Source organism: Salmo salar, unplaced genomic scaffold, assembly GCF_905237065.1.
Source record: "Salmo salar unplaced genomic scaffold, Ssal_v3.1, whole genome shotgun sequence".
Taxonomy (NCBI): Eukaryota; Metazoa; Chordata; class Actinopteri; order Salmoniformes; family Salmonidae; genus Salmo; species Salmo salar.
The window spans coordinates 15,189-30,009 of record NW_025549913.1 but is presented as its reverse complement, the minus strand read 5'-3'; the positions used below and the strand labels follow the sequence as shown (position 1 = coordinate 30,009).

Below are 14,821 nucleotides of genomic sequence, written 5' to 3'. Positions count from 1 at the left end.
GGGGAGAAGAAGGGAGAAGAGAGGGGGAGAAGAGGAGGGAGAGGGGAGAAGAGGAGAGGAGAGGGGAGGGGAAGAAGAGGAGAGGGGAGAAGAGGAGAGGGGGAGAAGGGGAAGAGAGGGAGAAGGAGAGAAGAGAGGGGAGAAGAGGAGAGGGGCAGAAGGGAGAAGAGGAGAGGGGGAGGAGAGGAGGGGGAGAGAAGAGGAGAAGAGAGGGAGGGGAAGAAGAGAAGAAGAGAGGAGAGTGGAAAAGAGGGGTGGTAGAAGAGATGGGAGAAGAGGAGAGGAGAGGGGAGAAGATGAGAAGAGAGGGGGGAGAGGTGGAGAGGAGAAGAAGGGGGGAGAATGCGGAAGGGGGGAGAAGAGGAGAGGGAGAGAAGAGGAGGGTGGGAGAGGAGAGGGGAGGAAAGTGGAGGAGAGGAGAGGAGAGGGGAGGAGAGGAGAGGAGAGGGGGAGAAGGGGAGAAGAGAGGGGGCAGAGAGGAGAGGGGAGAAGAGAGGGGAAAGTCACTGAGCTCTTCATTAAGGCCATTCTACTGCCAATGTTTGTCTATGGAGATTGCATGGCTGAGTGCTTGATTTATACATCTGTCAGGAAGGAGTGTGGCTGAAATAGAATCCACTAATTTGAAGGGGTGTCCACATACTTTTGTATATATAGTGTATGTACACATGGGTGTTGTTGCACCATACCAACGATAAGCCTGTCTTCCCCATCACATCATGAAAGGTCATGTTGATGTTCATTTAACCTCTGTCTCTCTCTTCCTCTGACTCCTCCCTTTCTCCTTTGTTTCTCTCTATCTCTCTGTCTCTTTCTCTCTCTTTCTCCTCTGTCTCTCTCTTTCTCCTCAGATCTCCAGGCTCAAAGCGTCAGTCCACCAGGTAGGTAGAGTATAAATCTACAGTGATTATAGCAGTTCAATATTAGTCAACTTTATTATCCCACATGGAGAAATTCATGTGTCCATACAAACCATTGTAAACCCCAATAACAAGTAGTGTTTTATGGAACTACTAATACTTGTCAACCACAAAGCACTACTGCTGTTAGAATAACAGAATCACTGTCATCATCTGTCCTCACCACTGTGTTTTCCTCTCTGCTGTTTACAGCTGAACTCTCAGTCAGACTGGTGGATGGGACCACTTCCTGTTCTGGGACAGTGGAAGTCTTCTACAGAGGAGAGTGGTCAGGTCTATGTTCTAGGTGGTGGTGGAGAATGATGAGAGAGGTTAAGGTTGTGTGTAGAGAGATGGACTGTGGGAATCCTGTATCTGAATCTAGAGGACCTCTGGTTGAAGATGGAAGAGGAGGAGTCACACTATATAGATGTAGTGGAGATGAGTCTTCTATTAGACAGTGTGACATCATAAGAGGAGGACCTGGTTTCTGTAATGGTGGATATTATCATCATGTGACCTGTTCAGGTGAGAGACTGGTCATATTGAGAGATTTATTTATACATTATACAATATTACCATGTATCATGTTTTATGTGTTTTTATTTCATTTAAATAGAGGGAGAGATGTCAGATGTATTTAAACATTATATTTGTGTTTGTCATATTGGTTTATGGGAGATGTTCATGGGCAGATCATTGTAGTTCAGATGGTACTGAAGTGAAGCTGCCTGATGGATGTCCAGCTGTTTATTTTCTATAAAGTGAAGTGAACTTATTCCTGTCTCCTGCCTGCATTATTCCCAACCCTATCCTGAGTGACTAAGAACCCATTTCTACCTCTTACAGTATCAAACATAGCAAACTACAATCTTTTATCCAACATATTTGTGTTTAGTCCTTGACAGTGTCATCAACAAAACTGATTGAATGTTCAACCAAGTCTTTTCTCCAGAGTCTGTACGGCTTGTGGATGGAGCTGGTCTCTGCTCTGGGAGAGTGGAGGTGAAGTCCAATCAGTCCTGGGCCTCAGTGTGTGAAGCTGACTTTGACCGGCAGGATGCAGAGGTAGTCTGTGGGGAGCTTGGCTGTGGGGCTCCTGCAGCTCTACAGGGGGGGCTCTATGGAGAAGGTGAGGGTCAGACCTGGGATAAAGAGTTCCAGTGTAAAGGCAAAGAGTCCCTTCTCCTGGACTGTGACACCTCAGACAGAGAAAACAACACCTGTCTACCTGGTAATGCTGTTGGACTCACCTGCTCAGGTAAGAAACAGTTTGTCACTCAATCAACATTGTTTCTCACCTGGAGTGAAGAATATGAGAGACAATATAGGTGTGTTTTAGTGAGAAAATAGTAAGATTACTGTCTCTCTCTTTTCTTTTCTCAGAGCCTGATGATGTGAGGCTGGTGGGAGGAGGCAGTCGCTGTGCTGGTGGAGTGGAGCGGTACCACCAGGGAGAGTGGAGGATTGTGGGAGCTGGAGACTGGAACCTGAGGGATGTAGCTGCAGTAGTGTGTAGACAGCTGGGTTGTGGCTCCATTGTTTCAGTTCTACCTGGAAACACCACTAGAGGGTTTAGAGTTTACTGTTCTGGCTCTGAGTCTGTACTGAGGGAGTGTAGGAGAGATTATTATCTCTTTCCTGGACTCACAGTGATCTGCTCAGGTAATAACATTATATAATAATTTTCTACTTATTTCCATACAACTTCCTCTGCACCTCTCATGATGACTGTTTAGCTTGTAAGTCTGCTTTACTAAATAGATCACTCAGTCAAGTAGGAATCAAATACAACTTAAATATCCCAGAATGCTTTTGTATTTGAGTGTTATCTCAGTGAACGTCTCTACTCACTACCACTGTCACATGTCATGTTATTGTCATATCTAAATGAGGAAAGTAGTTGAGGAGCTACGTTTTCTTTTTCTCTCCTCTTGTTCCAGATGTCCTGCTTAAGCCTGATATCAACATATGTTGTCTCAGTGACTGTAGGCCCACTACTCATGTTGCCCTGTGAGGGAGGGTGGCTAGCACTGTTACATGCTGATGTTATTGTCATATCTATAGGAAACTAGTTGAAGAGGTTTTTCTTGTTCTCTTTTATTGTTACAGATCTCCTGGTCCAGCCTGATATCTCCCTGACTGACTCAATGGGAGGGGTCTCCAGGGGCCACCAGGGGCCCGAGGTGTTCAGGGGCTACAGCTTCACCATCACCTGCTCCACTCAGCCACAGTACCCAGGAGGCTCCTTCCTCCTCACGTTCACCGGCTCCAACAGAACCCAGACCCAGCCAGCTGTCAATCACTCTGCTGCCTTCCTCTTCCCTGCTGCAGATGACTCCCACCAAGGGAACTACAGCTGTGTTTATGACAATTATGTTTTCTCTCATAACTTCTCCTCTGAGAGTGAGCTCCTCTCCCTCACCATCACAGGTAACTGAACATGAACCAGACTTATAACTTTGTCATTGACAGATTTCCCACAGATCTATGTGATGATGATCAGTCCCCTCATCAAATGTGTTTCTGTTTGCAGCCTCTCCTCTGCCAGCCTTCATCATCAGACACGTTGTAGTGCTGCTGATCCTACTGACAGCCATCACCACCTCCTACCTGTACTACAAGGTAAAGACATTTACTCAGACGTTACAAGTCATTTAAACTAGAGGGAGAGGGTGAGGGGGAGAGGGAGGGAGAGAGAATGGAGATACTAGAGAGTAAATGTCTGACTGTTGGTGCTGTGTCTCCCTAGCCCACCAGGAGGCAGAAGAGAGTGAACAGGGTGAGCAGCATGGATCTTTATGTCAATGCCATGGAGATGGTCTCTCTGAGCTCCAGAGCTGAAGCTGGACCGGGAGAGGAGAGAGCAGCCCAGGGGACGGAGTAGGAGTAGAATGAAGCTGACCCTACATGCTGATCTTAGGTCAGTTTTGTGTTTTAAATGGATGGTCAGCAGTGGACTGGTGTTTAAAATGTGGAGACAAACCTGAAGTGGTTCTAATTTTAATAACAAGTTCAGAATTAGTTTCTCTTTCTAGAACCTTGGAAGAAATCTAAAAGGAGTGACTGCAACCACCATTATTCCTTTTAGTTTGGTTTTTACCACCAGAGAAACATGGGGTTCTGGGTAACATGGGGTTCTGGGTAACATGGTGTTTTGGGTAACATGGGGATTTGGTAATATGGGGTTTTGGGTTGCATGGGGTTCTGGGTAACATGTGGATTGGGTAACATGGGGTTCTGGGTAACATGGGGTTCTGGGTAACATGGGGTTCTGGGTAACATGGGGTTCTGGGTAACATGGGGTTTGGGTAACACGTCTGTTTTGTGTTCCAGAATGAATTTAGCTTTTGTCTTAATGTCTTTATCTTATATAGTGTCTCTTAGATTCTTTATCTTATTTAGTGTCTCTTAGATTCTTTATCTTATTTAGTGTCTCTTAGATTCTTTATCTTATTTAGTGTCTCTTAGATTCTTTATCTTATTTAGTGTCTCTTAGATTCTTTATCTTATTTAGTGTCTCTTAGATTCTTTATCTTATTTAGTGTCTCTTAGATTCTTTATCTTATTTAGTGTCTCTTAGATTCTTTATCTTATTTAGTGTCTCTTAGATTCTTTATCTTATTTAGTGTCTCTTAGATTCTTTATCTTATTTAGTGTCTCTTAGATTCTTTATCTTATTTAGTGTCTCTTAGATTCTTTATCTTATTTAGTGTCTCTTAGATTCTTTATCTTATTTAGTGTCTCTTAGATTCTTTATCTTATTTAGTCTCTTAGATTCTTTATCTTATTTAGTCTCTTAGATTCTTTATCTTATTTAGTGTCTCTTAGATTCTTTATCTTATTTAGTGTCTCTTAGATTCTTTATCTTATTTAGTGTCTCTTAGATTCTTTATCTTATTTAGTGTCTCTTAGATTCTTTATCTTATTTAGTGTCTCTTAGATTCTTTATCTTATTTAGTGTCTCTTAGATTCTTTATCTTATTTAGTGTCTCTTAGATTCTTTATCTTATTTAGTGTCTCTTAGATTCTTTATCTTATTTAGTGTCTCTTAGATTCTTTATCTTATTTAGTGTCTCTTAGATTCTTTATCTTATTTAGTGTCTCTTAGATTCTTTATCTTATTTAGTGTCTCTTAGATTCTTTATCTTATTTAGTGTCTCTTAGATTCTTTATCTTATTTAGTGTCTCTTAGATTCTTTATCTTATTTAGTGTCTCTTAGATTCTTTATCTTATTTAGTGTCTCTTAGATTCTTTATCTTATTTAGTGTCTCTTAGATTCTTTATCTTATTTAGTGTCTCTTAGATTCTTTATCTTATTTAGTGTCTCTTAGATTCTTTATCTTATTTAGTGTCTCTTAGATTCTTTATCTTATTTAGTGTCTATTAGATTCTTTATCTTATTTAGTGTCTCTTAGATTCTTTATCTTGAAGTGTTTCCATTATTAGTCCATGTATTATTATAATCATCTGGTCATTCTTTGTATTTAAAAAAAATAATAATTATAAAGGGGTTTGTTGTTGTTTACCTCTCATGATGTTATTGATTATAAATGTTATGATATTGATTATTGATTACGATGTAGATTATTGTTATGATGTTGCTCTCTAAACTGCCATGTAATCAACTGAATGCTTTTAATAAAATGACAGGCTGTCAGTCTTGTGTGATTCTCCTCTTGGACAGACTACAACATACAGTAAGAATATCATGTGAATTAACATACATTAACAAACATCTGTCAGGAGGTTAGGAAGTGCATCTCAGTTTCCACCTCAGTTTGTGGGCTGTGTGCACATAGCCTGTCTTCTCTTGACAGCCAGGTACCCACCTGTATATAGTCTTGCTATTGTTATTTTTCTGCTGCTCTTTAATTACTTGTTACTTTCATTTCTTATACTTATCCATATTTTTTTTAGCTGCATTGTTGGTTAGGGGCTCATAACTAATACAATTTGATTTGATTTGAGGTCTGCCTACGGCAGCCTTTCTCAATAGCAAGGCTATGCTCACTGAGTCTGTACGTAGTCAAAGCTTTCCTTAAGTTTGGGTCAGTCACAGTGGTCAGGTATTCTGCCACTGTGTAGTCTCTGTTTAGGGCTAAATAACATTCTAGTTTGCTCTGTTTTTTGTTAATCCTTTCCAATGTGTCAAGTAATTATCTTTTTTGTTTTCTCATGATTTGATTGGGTCTAATATGTTTGCTGTCCTGGGGCTCTGTGGGGTCTGTTTGTGTTTGTGAACAGAGCACCAGGTCCAGCTTGCTTAGGGGACTCTCCTGTCTGTCTGTCTGTCTGTCTGTCTGTCTGTCTGTCTGTCTGTCTGTCTGTCTGTCTGTCTGTCTGTCTGTCTGTCTGTCTGTCTGTCTGTCTGTCTGTCTGTCTGTCTGTCTGTCTGTCTGTCTGTCTGTCTGTCTGTCTGTCTGTCTGTCTGTCTGTCTGTCTGTCTGTCTGTCTTTCTCTCTCACACACACAAATGAGGGGCTAATAATAACACCTGCTAATTCAAACAGTGGGAAACTACAAACAAACAGAAAGAGAGAAGGGAAGACATCAATGTAGTTATTTATCCTCCATAGACTATGATGTATTGTTGTCCTGGTGTGTAGTTATTTATCCTCCACATAGACTATGATGTAATGTTGTCCTGGTGTGTAGTTATTTATCCTCCATAGACTATGATGTATTGTTGTCCTGGTGTGTAGTTATTTATCCTCCATAGACTATGATGTATTGTTGTCCTGGTGTGTAGTTATTTATCCTCCATAGACTATGATGTATTGTTGTCCTGGTGTGTAGTTATTTATCCTCCATAGACTATGATGTATTGTTGTCCTGGTGTGTAGTTATTTATCCTCCACATAGACTATGATGTATTGTTGTCCTGGTGTGTAGTTATTTATCCTCCATAGACTATGATGTATTGTTGTCCTGGTGTGTAGTTATTTATCCTCCACATAGACTATGATGTATTGTTGTCCTGGTGTGTAGTTATTTATCCTCCATAGACTATGATGTATTGTTGTCCTGGTGTGTAGTTATTTATCCTCCATAGACTATGATGTATTGTTGTCCTGGTGTGTAGTTATTTATCCTCCATAGACTATGATGTATTGTTGTCCTGGTGTGTAGTTATTTATCCTCCATAGACTATGATGTATTGTTGTCCTGGTGTGTAGTTATTTATCCTCCATAGACTATGATGTATTGTTGTCCTGGTGTGTAGTTATTTATCCTCCATAGACTATGATGTAATGTTGTCCTGGTGTGTAGTTATTTATCCTCCACATAGACTATGATGTATTGTTGTCCTGGTGTGTAGTTATTTATCCTCCACATAGACTATGATGTATTGTTGTCCTGGTGTGTAGTTATTTATCCTCCACATAGACTATGATGTATTGTTGTCCTGGTGTGTAGTTATTTATCCTCCATAGACTATGATGTATTGTTGTCCTGGTGTGTAGTTATTTATCCTCCATAGACTATGATGTAATGTTGTCCTGGTGTGTAGTTATTTATCCTCCACATAGACTATGATGTATTGTTGTCCTGGTGTGTAGTTATTTATCCTCCACATAGACTATGATGTATTGTTGTCCTGGTGTGTAGTTATTTATCCTCCACATAGACTATGATGTATTGTTGTCCTGGTGTGTAGTTATTTATCCTCCACATAGACTATGATGTATTGTTGTCCTGGTGTGTAGTTATTTATCCTCCATAGACTATGATGTATTGTTGTCCTGGTGTGTAGTTATTTATCCTCCATAGACTATGATGTAATGTTGTCCTGGTGTGTAGTTATTTATCCTCCACATAGACTATGATGTATTGTTGTCCTGGTGTGTAGTTATTTATCCTCCATAGACTATGATGTAATGTTGTCCTGGTGTGTAGTTATTTATCCTCCACATAGACTATGATGTATTGTTGTCTTCCTCCTTCCTGCACACTTCAGGAAGCAGTAAATAATTTTGGGACACACCCCTGGCACAGGCCGGAGGATCTCCAAATTGACCACCTGGCAAAGGGAGCCTATAAATTCTGTGGGGCTCTATTCTGGAATATTAACTGGCGTTTGTCGCCCCCTTGTGGAAATAACCTCTTATTGATCTGGCTCGCTCTATGTACATAGATCTCTGCAGTTTGTACCTCGCAGCACACCATACAAATATTCGACGTTAAAAGCCTATATTACCGTTCTGCTAGCAGCAGGATAATATGCTGGCAGCACAACATCAGATTATTTTCTTCTAAATAAGAGTCCCCCTGCAAAGACAAGATCAACTTTGAGAATATCAATTATTTTAAGACTGTAGTTCAGTACAACTGTTTTTCACAGCAGTGCAACCACTTTTGAAACAAATAAATGGATAAGACGTATTTTAATATTATATTATTTCTACCAGCATTTCTTTAGAAAGTTTCCAAACTAAATACTGGTATGTTGAAAGCTGTTGTGTCGGCCAGTGGTTTAGTGGTGCCTGGAGAAGTGGGTATACAGTACTCTAATTTAGTAAAACATTTTCCAAACGGCCCAGTGAAGGAAAGGCCCTCTGTGTGAAAAGCATGAGAAACAGTGATATACACTCTGAATGACCTAAAATGATAAATCCAATATTGGTCTTTCACAGTCAGGCCAACCCAAGCTGTTCTGTTCAGTAGGATAATAGTAGACCAACCCAAGCTGTACTGTTCAGTAGGATAATAGTAGTCCAACCCAAGCTGTACTGGTCAGTAGGATAATAGTAGACCAACCCAAGCTGTACTATTCAGTAGGATAATAGTAGACCAATCCAAGCTGTACTGTTCAGTAGGATAAGAGTAGACCAACCCAAGCTGTACTGTTCAGTAGGATAATAGTAGACCAATCCAAGCTGTACTGTTCAGTAGGATAATAGTAGACCAATCCAAGCTGTACTGTTCAGTAGGATAATAGTAGGCCAACCCAAGCTGTACTGTTCAGTAGAATAATAGTAGACCAACCCAAGCTGTACTGTTCAGTAGGATAATAGTAGACCAACCCAAGCTGTACTGTTCAGTAGGATAATAGTAGACCAATCCAAGCTGTACTGTTCAGTAGGATAATAGTAGACCAATCCAAGCTGTACTGTTCAGTAGGATAATAGTAGACCAACCCAAGCTGTACTGTTCAGTAGGATAATAGTAGGCCAACCCAAGCTGTACTGTTCAGTAGAATAATAGTAGACCAAACCAAGCTGTACTGTTCAGTAGGATAATAGTAGACCAACCCAAGCTGTACTGTTCAGTAGGATAATAGTAGACCAACCCAAGCTGTACTGTTCAGTAGGATAATAGTAGACCAACCCAAGCTGTACTGTTCAGTAGGATAATAGTAGACCAACCCAAGCTGTACTGTTCAGTAGGATAATAGTAGACCAAACCAAGCTGTACTGTTCAGTAGGATAATAGTAGACCAACCCAAGCTGTACTGTTCAGTAGGATAATAGTAGACCAACCCAAGCTGTACTGGTCAGTAGGATAATAGTAGACCAACCCAAGCTGTACTGTTCAGTAGGATAATAGTAGACCAACCCAAGCTGTACTGTTCAGTAGGATAATAGTAGACCAACCCAAGCTGTACTATTCAGTAGGATAATAGTAGACCAACCCAAGCTGTACTGTTCAGTAGGATAATAGTAGACCAACCCAAGCTGTACTATTCAGTAGGATAATAGTAGACCAACCCAAGCTGTACTGTTCAGTAGGATAATAGAATAACTATTATTGAAACAGAGAAACTGAGTCAGAAATTCACAGGTTTCAAAATTTCTTTAATTTTTTTTCTGGTTTTTGTTCTCCAAGTCTGACTTTTTTTAAACAGAAAAACAATACAATTGTATGTTCTAAGTACATAACAATGCTTAAACCACATCAGGAGACCACGTTTGAGGTTTGGGAAAAATGCAAAATGTTGATTAAAGGGGAACATAGCACTAATGGTTGGATTAGCAGTGTTAATATATAGTACAGGCACCTAGCACTATTGTTGGATTAGCAGTGTTTATATAGTACAGGCACCAAGCACTAGTGTTGGATTAGCAGTGTTTCTGTAGTACAGGCTCCTAGCACTATTGTTGGATTAGCAGTGTTTCTGTAGTACAGGCACCAGCACTATTGTTGGATTAGCAGTGTTTATATAGTACAGGCACCAAGCACTAGTGTTGGATTAGCAGTGTTTCTGTAGTACAGGCTCCTAGCACTATTGTTGGATTAGCAGTGTTTATATAGTACAGGCACCTAGCACTATTGTTGGATTAGCAGTGTTTATATAGTACAGGCACCTAGCACTATTGTTGGATTAGCAGTGTTTCTGTAGTACAGGCACCTAGCACTATTGTTGGATTAGCAGTGTTGATATAGTACAGGCACCTAGCACTATTGTTGGATTAGCAGTGTTTCTATAGTACAGGCACCTAGCACTATTGTTGGATTAGCAGTGTTTATATAGTACAGACACCTAGCACTATGGTTGGATTAGCAGTGTTTCTGTAGTACAGGCACCTGGTGTAACCAACTTCACACAGCCCCCCAGAAGAAAGGCACACGGACACCCACACTTCAGGTTGACTCAGTTTTTATCTGCAGTAAAATAAATCAAACAGTGATGACAGGCCCTGACAGGACGGTCACAGCCACACGTTCACTGGTTAGGTAGGACACAATATACCATTTAGATAGGAGCAACATTAGTGATACATGGTTAGGTAGGACACAATATATCATTTAGATAGGAACAACAGTAGTGATACATGGTTAGGTAGGACACAAGATATCATTTAGATAGTAGCAACTGTAGTGATACATGGTTAGGTAGGACACAAGATATCATTTAGATAGGAACAACAGTAGTGACACATGCCCTCAATGTGAATTGATATTAATCCATAAATACAGAGCACAAGTACAACCCTTTTTATATAAACATTTTAAGGTAGTAATAAAATAAACATGAAGTTAATATTTCAATAAGTCACCTGCTAGTAAATCACCTGCTGGTAATAGCTGGCGAGACACATTGTAGTGCAGTGACCAACGGTGCTAGTTAGCTCGTCATTAACACGGCTAGCTAAACAAGCAGAAACCTGGTTAACTTGCTGAAATAGGTCTTCAATTTATGAACGGCAAAATAAATATATACATAGCCACATTCGCCATTGACTTTAGGATATATGAACCAGTTTTCCAAAACCACTATTGTGTTATAGAGTTTTAAACAGTTTTTATATATAGAGGAAGAGGACTGGAACCTGCTGTCAGAATATCTCTCTCAGCCTGACGAGCAGGCAGACCAACTTCCCAAATAGGGGAGAACCACTCAAAACCCACTAGCTCTAGTTAATAACACAGCATAGTAGGCTATTGGTTGACAGACTGCCGCTGATCACATCACCGCCAGCCAGGGACGTCACTAGACATTAATGATTAGGGGGGCTAAGTCTCTTTTAGGGGTTCTGGCATACTCCCTCCGGTCCGTTTATTGTTAGCTAGCAGTCTCAAGCCACAGAAGTAGCTAACGTTAACTTAAACGTTGCATGTACACTAGATAGTGGTAAACTGCTGAGGCCGCCCATTGTGACTCGCTTGTGGACGTGCTGGCAGCATATGGCAGCATATTTGATTGTGCGTCAAGAATTCAGCACAGCAAGTTTGTATGAAGATCTGGTTATTAAAGGGGTACATAGTTCAATAGTAATATCCTCTAAAACGCTCTGGTGACTAACAAACTGCTGCCCTGTTTCCAATTATCCACATGGCTGGCAGAACCTATTCAACTAAGTAAATACATTACAAAAATGTTTAAAAATCGATGTATTATTAGCTAACTAGCTACAGTGCAGGCTAACACAAATTAGCTGCTAAATTAACTAGCTAGTTAGCTATCTTGCCAACGTTATATACTGTATAGATAGCTAGCCAAGTGAATTAAATATCACCAGCTTCCTAACATCATATTAGCTCGGTATCTTGATGTATTTATCACTGTAAAAAACTAACTCCAAATGCATTTGTAGGTAGCTAGCTAACAGCCTTGGAGGGTGAAACGATAGCAGCCCCAACTGTCAAAGTGAGAGAGTAGACTATTCTGGATAGGGAAGGTACTTTTGTGTAGTTCCTGTCCCTAGAAGTGATGATGGAGATTATAGTAACATTATATTCAGTCGTGTATAATTTGACTATAATGAAGTGTTTCTTGTGAGGTTTTCGGTCCTCAGATACAGAGAGCTGTGAAAGCCTGTCTACATATGAAGATGTCCTAATGAAGACCAGTGGTTCTCGCTTTAACTACCTTATTTTCTCAATAACAGTCTCTCTCCTTCACTTCATCCCTCTCTCCCCTTCTCCCTAAATCCTCTAGGTTATATCAGCTGTGTCGGTGAACCCCTCCTGCATCTGAACTGGCTACATAGAGGGCACAGCATGATCAGATTTGAGAGGTCACTTGGTCAGGTCAACAGGAAGTATTATTAAAGAGATGCTTTACATTGAAATACAGATAGGTCAGTTTTGCATTTCACCTCCTGATTGATGTTAGATTAAAAAATAAAAACGAGGCTTAAATATGCTCTCTCTCTCATCTGTCTCTCGTCTGCAGATATGTTTTGATGTGAGAGGATGCCAACCCCCAGTCCCATCATCGCCACCTCACCTGCTTTTAAGAACCTTTGGGCCGACGAGAGACACTATTGTTTAATTGTGATGAACTGAGAGAATATTTAGGTAGCACTGTGATTCATTAATCATGTGCTGCCTTCCCTGCTCCTATGTGCTTACCTCTTTCCCTTTCTGTCTTTTACACCTCTTTCTTCCTCTGTTTTTATAATGCACAACACATCTGCATTGAAGTACAGATTGAATTTGTAATTATAACACTTGGATAAATGAGCTTTTCAATAAAGCATTTCACATTCTCTACTGGTTGAAATTAAGTCTCATTTGATGAAATACTCCACCTATCCTGTGTTTATCAGATCAATGCAGATGAAGGGCATTAGATATTGAGATGAACCGGTTTGAGACTATTTACATGATGCATAGGAAGTGTAGTGTACTGTTTTTCTGTATATATGAATTACAAATCAGCCTTTAACTATTTAAATCCTGTTTCTAGTCTATTAGTTACAATGTGTAACCATTGATGTCCCAGGACCAAGATCGGTAAACACTGTTGAAGTGTATAATTGTAATACATACAGTTGAAGTCTGACGTTTACATACACTTAGCTTGGAGTCATTAAAACTCGTTTTTCAACCACTCCACAAATTTCTTGTTAACAAACTATAGTTTTGGCAAGTCGTTTAGGACATCTACTTTGTGCATTACAAGTCATTTTTCCAACAATTGTTTACAGAGATTATTTCACTTATAATTCACTGTATCACAATTCCAGTGGGTCAGAAGTTTACATACACTAAGTTGACTGTGCCTTTAAACAGCTTGGAAAATTCCAGAAAATTATGTCATGGCTTTATAAGCTTCTGATATGCCAATTGACATCATTTGAGTCAATTGGAGGTGTACCTGTGGATGTATTTCAAAGCCTACCTTCAAACTCAGTACCTCTGTGCTTGACATCACGGGAATATCAAAAGAAATCAGCCAATACCTCAGAAAAAAATTGTAGACCTTCACAAGTCTGGTTCATCCTTGGGAGCAATTTCCAAATGCCTGAAGGTACCATGTTCATCTGTACAAGCAATAGTATGCAAGTATAAACAACACGGGACCACGCAGCCGTCATTCCGCTCAGGAAGAAAACACGTTCTGTCTCCTAGAGATTAAAATACTTTGGTGTGAAAAGTGCAAATCAATCCCAGAACAGCAAAGGACCTTGCGAAGATGCTGGAGGAAACAGGTACAAAATGATCTATATTCACAGTAAAACGAGTCCTACATCAACATAACCTGAAAGGTTGCTCAGCAAGGAAGAAGCCACTGCTCCAAAACCAGCATAAAAAAATAAGACTACGGTTTGCAACTGCACATGGGGACAAAGATCGTACTTTTTGGAGAAATGTCCTCTGGTCTGATGAATCAAAAATACAACTGTTTGGCCATAATGACTAGAGGTCGACCGATTTATGCGTTTTCAACGCCGATACCGATTAATCAGCCGATTTTTTTTGTGTATATATATATATATACTGCTCAAAAAAATAAAGGGAACACTAAAATAACACATCCTAGATCTGAATGAATGAAAGAATCTTATTAAATACTTTTTTCTTTACATAGTTGAATGTGCTGACAACAAAATCACACAAAAATAATCAATGGAAATCCAATTTATCAACCCATGGAGGTCTGGATTTGGAGTCACACTCAAAATTAAAGTGGAAAACCACACTACAGGCTGATCCAACTTTGATGTAATGTCCTTAAAACAAGTCAAAATGAGGCTCAGTAGTGTGTGTGGCCTCCACGTGCCTGTATGACCTCCCTACAACGCCTGGGCATGCTCCTGATGAGGTGGCGGATGGTCTCCTGAGGGATCTCCTCCCAGACCTGGACTAAAGCATCTGCCAACTCCTGGACAGTTTGTGGTGCAACGTGGCGTTGGTGGATGGAGCGAGACATGATGTCCCAGATGTGCTCAATTGGATTCAGGTCTGGGGAACGGGCGGGCCAGTCCATAGCATCAATGCCTTCCTCTTGCAGGAACTGCTGACACACTCCAGCCACATGAGGTCTAGCATTGTTTGCATTAGGAGGAACCCAGGGCCAACTCCACCAGCATATGGTCTCACAAGGGGTCTGAGGATCTCATCTCGGTACCTAATGGCAGTCAGGCTACCTCTGGCGAGCACATGGAGGGGTGTGCGGCCCCCCAAAGAAATGCCACCCCACACCATGACTGACCCACCGCCAAACCGGTCATGCTGGAGGATGTTGCAG

The 14,821-nt window shown here is 40.5% G+C and overlaps 1 protein-coding gene across 1 annotated transcript; it reads left to right on the top strand.

The window, feature by feature from the left end:
• The first annotated feature begins 1,829 nt into the window (after positions 1-1,829).
• LOC123738999 (deleted in malignant brain tumors 1 protein-like) lies at positions 1,830-4,063 on the top strand. The gene is made up of 5 exons (XM_045713584.1): positions 1,830-2,160; positions 2,286-2,564; positions 3,012-3,332; positions 3,436-3,524; positions 3,652-4,063. The coding sequence occupies exons 1-5, from the start codon at positions 1,830-1,832 to the stop codon at positions 3,784-3,786; spliced, it is 1,155 nt and encodes a 384-aa protein (XP_045569540.1). The 3' UTR covers positions 3,787-4,063.
• The last annotated feature ends 10,758 nt before the right edge of the window (positions 4,064-14,821 follow it).

What these genes read in the sequence shown, in the direction of transcription:
- LOC123738999 (XM_045713584.1), top strand. Translation starts at nt 1,830, where the DNA reads ATGTTCAACCAAGTCTTTTCTCCAGAGTCTGTACGGCTTGTGGATGGA. An exon ending in TGTTGGACTCACCTGCTCAG is followed by an intron (nt 2,161 to 2,285) that starts GTAAGAAACAGT and finishes TTCTTTTCTCAG; the next exon opens with AGCCTGATGATGTGAGGCTG. An exon ending in ACTCACAGTGATCTGCTCAG is followed by an intron (nt 2,565 to 3,011) that starts GTAATAACATTA and finishes TTATTGTTACAG; the next exon opens with ATCTCCTGGTCCAGCCTGAT.